The sequence below is a fragment of the Oncorhynchus keta genome, chromosome 12 (assembly GCF_023373465.1).
Source record: "Oncorhynchus keta strain PuntledgeMale-10-30-2019 chromosome 12, Oket_V2, whole genome shotgun sequence".
NCBI lineage: Eukaryota > Metazoa > Chordata > Actinopteri > Salmoniformes > Salmonidae > Oncorhynchus > Oncorhynchus keta.
This window is the reverse complement of record NC_068432.1, coordinates 31,454,976-31,466,460: the sequence shown is the minus strand read 5'-3', so window position 1 is coordinate 31,466,460 and position 11,485 is coordinate 31,454,976. Positions and strand designations below refer to the sequence as shown.

Below are 11,485 nucleotides of genomic sequence, written 5' to 3'. Positions count from 1 at the left end.
CCAGAAAGACTCACCGGTGTAATCGCTGCCAAAGATGCTTCTACAAAGTATTGACTCGGGAAAGTGAATACTTACGTCAATTATTTAATTTTCAATACATTTGCAAACATTTCTAAAAACATGTTTTTAGTTTGTCATTATGGGGTATTGTGTGTAGGTGGGTGAGAAACAAACCTATTTGATTCATTTTTAATTCAGGCTGAATAAGTCAAGGGGTATGAATACTTCCTGAAGGCCCTGTATATTATTATGTCCATGGTGCATTCCACCAATGAGATACATATTTATAGATACATATCTCATTGGTGCAGTGCACCATGCAAGTAATAATATACATAATTGACATTACATTGATGGTGTAGCTGACGTTCCAGTAGTCTACTAACAATACAATTTCAACTGAGCTATGATAATAGCCATGTAGACCTAACAACGTTTCAAGTGTGTACAGTGAAACGCTTAACTTGCAAACCCTACTCAACAGTGCAGTATTCAAGAAGAGCGGAAGCTATATGCAGGGTCTGCCAGTAACACATATACAATGTGTAGGCACACTGGAATATTTGAGGTAGGTACTACGTAACTAGAATGAATGAAAGATAAATTGACCATCAAATTATTTAATAAATGTCTTGTTCACGAAATTGTCCTTGTTTGAGGATCCGGAGGCCAAGAAGAGTGCAAGCGCCGACCCTACTTTTCTGCTTTGTGATTATTTTGTCGTTTATTTTTACTTTATTTTCACAAGATGTTTCAGATATGATTTCTTACAACTGACAAGTTTCTAATTTCTCGTGTTTTTTTCTTCTAGTATTTACAATAGACGATAACTAAAAAGAAAGACATATCCCATCCTCACTACGACTACCAGAATTCAATGCGCATATGAACAAGAGGCTCCAGACTGTTAACGCGACTGAACAAAGTGAATCTGATTTATTGTGTATATTATCCTGGGGTGTAGCAGCCAAACAACAAGGTTGGTTAATTTATATATACGTCCCCATCGCCTAAACATGACTTTTATTGGGAAGGTGTTTTGAAAAATGTCCCTCGTTGTTATGCTAGCCACCGTTTGACGCTTGCAGGGAATTATTGTATTCTAGGCTAGCTAACTAGTTAGCTAACGTAGCTTATCACCTCTGCTGCCAGTGTGTATATTTCCCAACAATGGTAGTTACTGTAGCAAGAAAGTAAAATGTTATTTCTTGGAATTAGCGAGCTAGATTAATACAATCACCTCCATTTCGGAATATTAGCTAGGTAGATGATAATTTGCTGGTAGTTTACGTCCTTCAGATTTACAGGCCACACTCAAGCTAACGTTAGGCATTAACTTAGCTACACATAGCTAAGCTTTGTTGTTGTCCTAACCCGACGACTGCTTGGGTAACAAACGTCATGCTTCTCTGTTTTCTCGCGTAGTATAGCATAATAAACAATTATCCCTACATAGCTAATGATTTTGTTTCCAAAACAGGTGGTGACTTGATAGTTAAAACAAGTTTTGGCACATCCTATTGTATTATTTATTTGCGCATAATGTTGCACCTAGATAATGGACAACTTGCTTTACACTTTTTATGCAGATAGCATGACATTGCTGTTGTGAAGGTTTGTCAGATCATTAACTATAAACGTGTTATTTCCTCTAATGTGAAGAAAACCATTCCAACATGCTTGATGTAGGCCCACCAGTGTATAAAACAGAATCGAATCATTCTATGCCTAATCCTTAATTTGTCCTACATTTCAGAAAACATGGAAGCAAATGGTTTTGTAGGATGGCATGGCAGCAGTCTTCTTTACACCTGATGGTGATGACTGTCATGCTCTCTGTTCATTTCATCTTCCTGTAGATTGTGTTGCCATGGAGCCCTGCGGAGGAAATGAGCCAGCAAGTTATACAAAGCATTTGTCTGCTGGCTGCGAGCAGACAGCCATGGGTGGCCAGGATTCACAGACTGAGGTAAAGCCTCCATCTGACACATTTGATGCTGTGCCCCCTGAGCCTCAGCCATCAGGGAAACTGAAGAGGACTGCCTTAAGATTCTTTGGAGGACGTAAAAGCATTTGTGTTTTGCCCAACTTCTTTGGAGGGAGGAACAAAAATCAGAACAAGTGTGCCTCTAAAAAGGGATTAAGCAAGAGTAAAACGCATGATGGACTTAGCAAGGCAGGTTGGGAGGACAGTCTGGGAAGTGGATATGTTCCAGCAGGAGATTTTGAGTACCACAGCCAGACTCCTAGCACTTGTTGTAGTGAATTTGGTCACTCTACTGGTGATCAGAAGTCCTTTTCCCTCCCCCGTCAGAAAAAGGGTTTGAGGGGACTTTTTAACAGTATCAGGCGTCATAGAAAGAATAGAAATTGTGATTTAGAAAAAAATGAAATGGTTGCAATGTCTCATGTCTGCAACAAAGAGGTGCCTATTGCCCAGACAAAGATTGACCAAAATGACACAAAGTGCCTGAACAGTTTGTCTGAATCCGATGTGCCTGTTTTGGCAAATGTCGAAGATTGTTTGACTATTGCACCTGAATGTATTAATGTTGATGTCATAGTGTCTGAGAACAATATGGTGAAACAAAGGAGTGTGGATTCTCTTGTAGGGGAACTGATGAAAGGCAAGGATGTTGTAGCAAAGAATGATAACCTAAATAAACTTGAAGAGACACTCCATGAAACCACTGAACCTGGTTCTCTCCCGAACACCAACCTAGAGTCTACAGTGAACGTCCATCTGCCTACTGGCTCATCTCAAATAAGCTTGCTTTATGGTGATGTGGCGTCTCTGAAGAGTTTTGACTCACTCACTGGCTGTGGTGACATAATAGCTGATCAAGATGATGACAGTATTGCAGAGAGCACAGTCTCGGGGGAAAGGAGTCGAAATGCAGGCAAAAGGAGTTCCTGTTATGTTACCTACCAGGGTGGAGGAGAAGAAATGGCCACCCCTGATGAGGTGGCTGGAGACTATCTCCATGACCTCTGGGGAAATGACGCTGTAGAGAACATTTGCTATACAGACAGCCAGGAACCAGACTTTCTAGAACACAGTGAAAGTCCTAGGATGACACCTGAAGAGCCATCTAGCTCCTATAACATGGACATCAGCAACAACAGCAATGGTGATCTTGAAGTTACAGAGACCACCCTTACATCTGCGGATGTCATGACCCCTCAGAGCGACCATCAAGAGTCAGTTCCTAACAGTGATGAGGGTTACTATGACTCTACCACCCCAGGACAAGATGAAGACGGACGTGACAAAGTTAACAATGTCAGGACGGATAGACTACCAAGGGACAGTTACAGTGGTGACGCTCTGTATGAGCTTTTTGAGCCTGATGATAGTCTTATCAGTCCACCTCTTGAAAAATCTAAGCTGCCTGATCCACTTGAGTTTTTAGAAATGCCAGCTCAGTGTAGTGATGTAAATGCTATGTTCACTCCTGAAACAGATCTAATGGAAGAGGACAGGCTGACTTTGATCCAGCAGGACCTTCTATGTGCGGAGTTGAAAAGCATGTGTAAACTTTCCAAAGAGCAGGCTCTGTTCACCAAAGGGAGGATCCACCAAGATAATAGCTTCCAGGAAAGCATTTCTAAGGTCAACACAAAAACTCAAGCCTCTATGAAAGAGGACCAGGTCAACCCAGAGGCTTTGAATAAAAAAGAAAACCGATCGCATGCCAATGTCAGAATGTCAGATGCAGCTTTTAGCTCCCTTGCTTCAAAAACATGTCAATCACAAGAAATGTGCCCTGAGCAAAACAAGCCACAGTCCCCCCACTTAAGAGGAAATCATGATATTTCTAAAGAAACAAATAATGATTTGAAGGATGACCAGGCAATTTGCTTCTCCCAAGCCCTAGTGGACTTTACAAAACAGTCACAGTTTTATAGTGATTCAAATGAAAGCATGGGAGGCTCTGAGTCAGGCTCTCCCTTTTCCCAAAACATGCAATCCCTCCCAGCCATTGTCACATTTGATGTCGTGGACATCGATAATGAGGGGGAATATGATCAGCAGATGGATATGGTAATGGAGGAGGAAGACATCACGTCGCCTTACGAAGTGTTTGAAGAAAGCTACCTGCAAAAGGATGCGTTTGCTGAATGTGACTTACAAATGTTTGACCTCTATGAACGGAGTCTCCTCAGTAATACTTGGGGAATCGCCAGCCTGCCACGTCACCTTAGCCTTACACGAGTCCATCAGTCAAGTCCACTGGCTCCTCTGTCGAGTCCTCTGGCCTTAAATCGGAGGAGTAGATCCCTGGACACAGAGAGCTTGGAGTTAGAGATGACTGACATGTATTTAGGGAGTGGGGCAGCGCTAGCGTCATGCCCTAGAAATGAAAGAGTGTCAAAGATGGCGTCCTCACTTCACCGCAAAAATAATGGTCACATTTCCACTTCAGAAAATGGGGACAATAGAAACATGTTGCAGTCATGGCAACCAGATACTGAGGGGACTGTAACTCACCCTGGAGCAGATGGGAAAAGAAAAGAGCAGACGCACAGTCTCTATCAAACCCAAGACGGACACGTATCATTCAGTCAGCCTGTCAGTCGAGTCCCAAACTGTAAACTTCAACCGATCTCAGCTAGCAAACTGACTGACAGAGTATCCTGTAATTCTATCCCTCAGAATACAGGACCGTTGCATAGGCCATCTCATCTTCCTTTGCAATCAGAATCCTGTCGGCCTCAGGCCCCTGGTCGACCTCATGCTCACTATGGGAGATCAGATAAGGCATCAGGTGGTGGGGGTGAGGCCCTTTTTTACACATCGACTGTTGACTCTCATCCTTACAATCAACACAGTAAGATTAGGCCAGTGGGGATCACCCATGGAATGCCTCATCTTTGCTCTGAGTCTGGGAGTCCTGTAAGCCCAGTGGACTATGAGCAGCTGCCAGACTTCACCAGTAAAGGAAGAAAAGCAGTGGAAATGGTGCGCCCTGTTGAATGTAGCAAACACATGTCTGGAGCAAATCCCTAAAAATGGGATGAAACCTCTACAGTTAGCATATAGGCCTGTATCCTGCGTTTTCATACTATGTGCCACCAAAAAGACACCATCTAGTACGTTTACATCACCGAAAATAGAATGATTGTCTGTTACCGTTATCACACATTGCAAATATGCTGTTTTGATTAATAAGCTATTGTATTTCAATGTGATGTACAAGCCTTAGAATTTGTGTTGCAATGGATAAGGAAGCCTGTGCTGTTCTATCATGCTGCGTTATCATGTGAACAGTCATCAAAATACAAACTCCCATGCAATCTTTCATTAAATGTTCAGGCACGAGTATACTTTGCATTTCCTCAGCCCAGCGTTAGGCTACACATCACATTTTATTACACATATTGGTAGCTAAACTACATGGTATGTTCAGTCTGTCAAGTTGTAGGTAGCCTTTAGTCTTTAAAAAAAAGAAGACTTTCTTTACAGAAAGCTGTTTACTGCAGTCTTTGTACTAGTACACTATTATGATGGTATTAGATTGTGATGCATTTATAAGATTCAGCTTCAACATGCAGATTTGGATAGGAGGTCAGTTAACCTTTTTTAGATATCAAATGTCGGGGGAACCGCATCGATAATGTCTTACATTTTCGTGAAACTGATTTTGTTGGTAGGCTATAAACTGTATGTTACAATTTGTTTTATGTTTAGAATGTATTTCATCTTACATCAGTTAAGTTGTACCTTTAAAAAAAATAATGGTTACGCTGTATGTTTTGTTTTTGGTTGACAGAATCTGATATCTGAAAATAATGCTTTGTTCTTTAGATTTGTATTCTGTAGTACCTCTGCAATAATTCTAAAAAGTGATGTTAAATTTGTATTCACAACCAATCCATCTGCTGAAAACTGATATAGATTGATTTTACCCAGGTAATCGTAACTCAACTGTCTGCTGGCAAAGTCTGTGAAATTGTGTCATGCTGGTTGGCATTTTGGGATATTGCCTCGGTTACCTTTTTTTTGTCTAGCACAATGAAGAATATAATGCTGCCTTGCACTTAAATCCTTGATACATTTGTTTTCTTTGTAGATAAAAAGACAAAAAACACGGGGATGGTTTGGATACCTTTTTATTGCCGATTTTTAGTAGATTCATCATAAATGTTCCTTATTTCTGTGATTATCATCCTATTGTAAGACCTTTTTGATATATTATACTCATTGACCAACTCTGCATTTGTTTCTACATCTCAGCACTTTCTTTTCTACACTACATTGTCTTTTTAATCTGTAAGACCTGTCCTAGCTACAGTTAGTTTTATGTATTTACTGAGCACATGGCTACATGTTTAACTTTTGTATGTTGAGCATTAATACATCTTATCACGATTCTTGTCTTTAAAGTGGCAATCTGCAGTTCCAACAATAACAAAGCGGTCACCCCCCACTGATCTGGTAAACAGCTGAGGGATAGGGCAGAAGAAATTTAACCACTTTCAAACTCATGAACAGACCTAATATGTATCAATGATGGTATCAAAATTATAGTTTTAATCATGTTTTTAGGCTATACAGTGTTTTTTTAAAAACTTTTTACAACATTAATTACAAACAAAGGAGTAAGACATCTTGTGTTCTGATTGGGTATGGCAGTTGCAGTAATCTCATGAGGCATCTTGATGTTTTATTCTTCAAGAACATTAATTCAAGCCTACAAATGTATGTAACCGCTGCAGATTGCCCCTTTTTAAGTTAGATTTTCCCTATGTTATTGTTTTCTGTCAGCTGTTACAACTGAATTTGTTGTGGTAAGCTATCTGTGGAAATTTCATGCCCAAAGATGAGTTTTCCCATGTTGACAAAACCAATTATGGGAGTTTTAGTATGTGTTTTTGCTCTCACTGGCATTGACAAAGGGCATGTGTAATTGTATCAATTAACTTTTTCAACAATAAGGAATAGGCTGTATATGTATATCAATTTCTTGATTTGTCACGTACATGCCGAAGCAGCTGGTAAGAATGAAAGCAAATGTTCAAATTTCTATGCCTACATGTAGCATATACAGTGGGGTCTGAAATTATTGACACCCTTGATAAAGTTGAGCAAACATTACTATAAAATAATTTAAATACTGTTATATTGTATGCTAAAAAAATGGGAAAGTATATTATACTAATACAATCGCTCAGAGAAAGAGATTTTGTTTTAACAAGGTGGGTCCAATTTTTGATACCCCTGTTTTCAATACCTTTCAATACCTCACCTTGTGAGGTTAACGGCACTGAGCGTTTTTTGTCAAATGTTTTGAGTTAGAGAACACATTGGGAGGTATCTTAGACCATTCCACCATACAGAATACTTCCAGATCCTTGATATACATTGCGCTCATGGACTGCCCTTTTCAAACCACAGGTTTTCAATTGCTTTCAAGTCCGGAGACTGAAATGGCCATTGCAAAATGTTGATTTTTGTGGCCAATTAACAATTTCTTTGTGATTAAAAAAATATTTAAATGATTGGGGTTATTGTCTTGCTGGAGGATCCACGTGTTGCCAAGTTTTTGCCTCTTGGCAGAAGCAACCAGGTTTTTGGCTAAAATATCCAGGTACTGGGTGAAGTTATTGATGCTGTTGACCTTAACAAGGGCTCCAGGACCAGTGGAGGAAAAATATCCCATTTACATCAAAGATCCACCACCATATTTTACAGTAGGCATGCTTTTTTTTCTGCTCGTGCATTCTCATTTCGATTCCAAACCCACCACTGGTGTGCATGGCCAAGGAGCTCTATTTTCATATCATCCAACAAATGTAAGCGCCTGGAGTTTACTAAACATTTTGGCACTTGGATTGGAACTGACACTTTCGTCACATTACATGATAATAGAGCTCTTTGGCCACACACACACCAGTGATGAGTTTGGCGTCAATGAGAAGTAAGGCCTATATATGACTCTAGAGACACTACCCTCTGCTGGACAAATAACTTTACAACAGCAAATGAGACCAACAATCCAGGAGCATACAATCCTATATCTTTTGTTGGCGCTAGCAGCCAATAATAGTTGATTTTTAGGTTGGAGCTTGCTAATGCTGAAATAGAAGAACATCAAGGTCAGTTTGCAGTCTCATCTGTTGTGAGCAATCCTCCAAATTCCTCCCCATTTGCTGTACAACCATTGACTCTCGGCTACCCACTGGGCACATCATTTCAACATTGACATTTTTTTAATTGGTTGAGATGTTGATCAGTGAGATTTCAACCTTTATTCACCCACTCAAGATTGCCAGAAGTTTTTTGAATTCCCAATGTTATCACTATGCTTTCAACCAGATTTTAGTTTTTTATTTAAATGTTTTATCACTGGACTTTCAACCATTTTAAAGCACAACAAAGTTCAAATGGGAATTCAATGTCAGATATTTTGTATTTATTATACAACTTAATGCGTTATCACTGTGCTTTATCTAATAGCACAACCCAATGAGCTGGATTGCAGTTGAGATTACATTAAAGAAATAGTGCAAGTGATCAATGGTGTTTGAGTTTCTGTGCAGATTATAGCAATTGATCTGTGGTTTAGATGGAGATGTGAATCCAACATATTAATTATTATCTTGATGCAATTTGAAATCAACCGAAACCCTAGGCCTATATGTATTGTCTATTTTTAGTTGAACTGAATTGAAACAAGACAATAGCTGTGGATGACTTTGCAAATGCTATATATGGGCCTAAATATTATCATTGATGATATGACAAGGTATGGTTACATTTTATTTTTACTCTTAAACCTAGTTAACCTACCCTTTGGAATTACACCAATAGCAACAGTGAATCTATTTAGTTATTAAGAGATCTCTCAATGATCATTCTGAAGATAGCCCATTGGTATTAGTCAGTGATAAACACCTAAGTTAAGCAGGGTTGGGCATGTTTAATGGATAGCTGTAGATGAAAATACTCTCCAGTAGGTGGTGCTACACAGATTTTTTTTCTTTCTGAGGGTGGCTATACGGTTGAAGATCTGACATTGTCTTGAAGGTACAAATTCTGTTTTGTCTGTTGAAAATGGATTATCATGATGAGATAATCCTGTGGTTGAAATTTCACGCTCAAAACAAAAGTTGACGTTAATGAATTTTTCAAATCCAATGCATTTTCCACATCACCATACTTTGACACATTTCAGCATTGATTCAACCAGTCTGCTCAGTAGGTTTTGTGTTATCTGGATTTGCAGTGAGAGTGAACAGACAGTACCATGGCATAATAGTTTGAAGCCTACTTCACAAATAGTATATTAGAGTCTGTGTGGTAGTGTTGACAAAACACCTGGAACTACAAGATGTTGGTGTGTTGCCACTGGAAAAATACTTAGAAATGCATCAAATTAAATCTCACACCCTGACCACAATTCAGTAGGCTACACCATAAAGCTTGTGTATGATTACCTTACAGCTATTCATCTTTGTGTATTTATGTGTGACTGTCTTTTGTGTCCAAACCAGGAGAGAAGAGCCATTTTCCTGAGTTATGTAATTCCTTGTGTTCCCTGAACTGTAAACACATTGAGATGATGGGAAATGCTACTCTTGAGGTTGCCTGGCCGTCATCCAAGACCTTTTGCGGCCAACTACTGTGCTCAACCACGCAGTCTCCAGAGGAGTTGCGACACAGGAAACTGGAACTATTCTTGTTTTTGCTCCTGATTTAGATAAGTGTTTATCGGCCTATGTGGATATATATAGAGAGACTGAAAGCTCTATGTGATGTTAATTTAATAGAACACATTTGAACATTAACAAGTGAACAAAATACAAATGTGAACTAGACTGTGAGACTATTTGAGGTGTACGTGGGCCAAGGCTGGGTCACTGCAGCGCAGTGCATCCACTACAAAGCTGTAGTAGAAGTATGTAGATTTCCCACTGCAGTGGTTTAGCCCCACTCTAATGCTGCAGTCTCCCTGGTTTTAGATTTCACTGGATTTCTACAGTACCCCTCTACCCCACCTCCTTTTTCTGTTTCACAGTATCATTTGAAAGCTTATTCTAACAGCATATTCTATCATCATGGGAGAGTAAAAATAGCAAGATCTTCTCACTAATGATGTTTGTTTCCTTTTTAAACAGTGACATATTTTTTTTACTTCTGAGCTGTCGTTGTCACTGAGCCTCAGTGAAGTGAATGTATCAGGTTCCAGATAATGAGATTCTCTCGTTTGAAAGGTACAGGCACATTGTCATCTGAGGGCAGCGGAGACTCCTCTGATTCTAATATGAAACGTTTCCTATCCTCAGATGAGCCGCAAAGACAGACAGCAGCCTAGCATTGAGGTCAAAACAACATTATGCTTTTCCCCTTGCTTTCAAGTAGCTGCCAACAAAAAGCTGTTGACTGCCAGTGTCAGAGAGGTCTTGTCTGTGGACTTAACTTTGTTTGTGTGGACTAAATACTTGTATATCTGAGCTTTTCTTAAAGCCAGCCCATGTCAACCTTTTCCTCATCTCTCCACACAAGCTCCCAGTGATTGTTGGCTTCAGATTCAAAGCCATTGTGCTTGCCTTTGAGGCAGTGAGGGTAACCACTCCTCTCTACCTGCTGGCAATGAATAGACCACACAACCGGCCAGGCCAGTGCTTTGTTACCTCTGGTCTCCCGGAATCTCCCCCATGAGGACTCAGTTTATGGTCCACCTGGTTTTGTTATGACCCCTCAAAATCATCTGTATGGGTGTTGGAAAAAGCAGAGGTGCTACTTATCCTCATCCACTTGTGCTATTAGCCCAAAGCATGTTTTCTCCTCATCCTGTGTTGTGTTGCTTTCATATGTCTTATTTGAATTATTGTTCAATTCTATTCTTCTTTATCCTTATGAGTTCTGTGAGTTTTTCCCCCTGACGTTTGTGTTGGTGGAAGTCTGAGACCCAAGGCTGATAGTGCAACTATGCACTTCTCTCATCATGCTTGTGAGAGAGAGCTACAGGAGTGGCAGCGATGGGGCCAGTGAACAATCGAGCTCAGAGTGCATGGGGATTTGGAGTGACAGGTGCACAGGAGCCAAGAGGCGAGATTAATCTCTACTGAGATAAATTACAAAGTAGTTATCCTACTGTTAAGACCTCTGTTACTTTTTGATTCGTGTAGAATGGTCCACGTGGGTGGATGTCAATATTTCTCTTTTCAAAAACCTGCCTGTTTTTATTACTATTATCAATGATTACAGTAGCCTAGGCATATAATGAAATTACGACATTTGTATTGCCAACTGGCACAGGCCAATATAACCCACATACAGTGTCTATGTTCCTCTTATTATGATTTAATATTTCTGGTCCGTGATTTTAACTATATTTTGATGAGCAAGCATCACGAGGTTAGGACTCCCAGTTTGAAGCATAGATAGGAACCATAATGAGCCCCCAATGAGTGCCTGTGGTTTGTTCCTCTATGCACGAAGCACCGCCCAGGTTTTTGCTCCCCGCTACGCAGGGAG

At 40.1% G+C, this 11,485-nt stretch overlaps 1 protein-coding gene across 3 annotated transcripts; it reads left to right on the top strand.

Moving 5' to 3' along the window:
- The first annotated feature begins 434 nt into the window (after positions 1–434).
- LOC118391319 (APC membrane recruitment protein 1-like) lies at positions 435–8,518 on the top strand. Of its 3 annotated transcripts, none has more exons than XM_035782594.2 (3): positions 435–568; positions 812–979; positions 1,860–8,518. In XM_035782594.2, the coding sequence occupies exons 2-3, from the start codon at positions 886–888 to the stop codon at positions 5,009–5,011; spliced, it is 3,246 nt and encodes a 1,081-aa protein (XP_035638487.1). In that variant the 5' UTR covers positions 435–568; positions 812–885; the 3' UTR covers positions 5,012–8,518. The 3 variants fall into 3 exon arrangements, with proteins under 3 accessions (XP_035638487.1, XP_035638489.1, XP_035638488.1); XM_035782596.2 differs by having other exon boundaries at positions 1,757–8,518; XM_035782595.2 differs by lacking the exon at positions 435–568 and having other exon boundaries at positions 663–979.
- Positions 8,519–11,485: the final 2,967 nt, after the last annotated feature.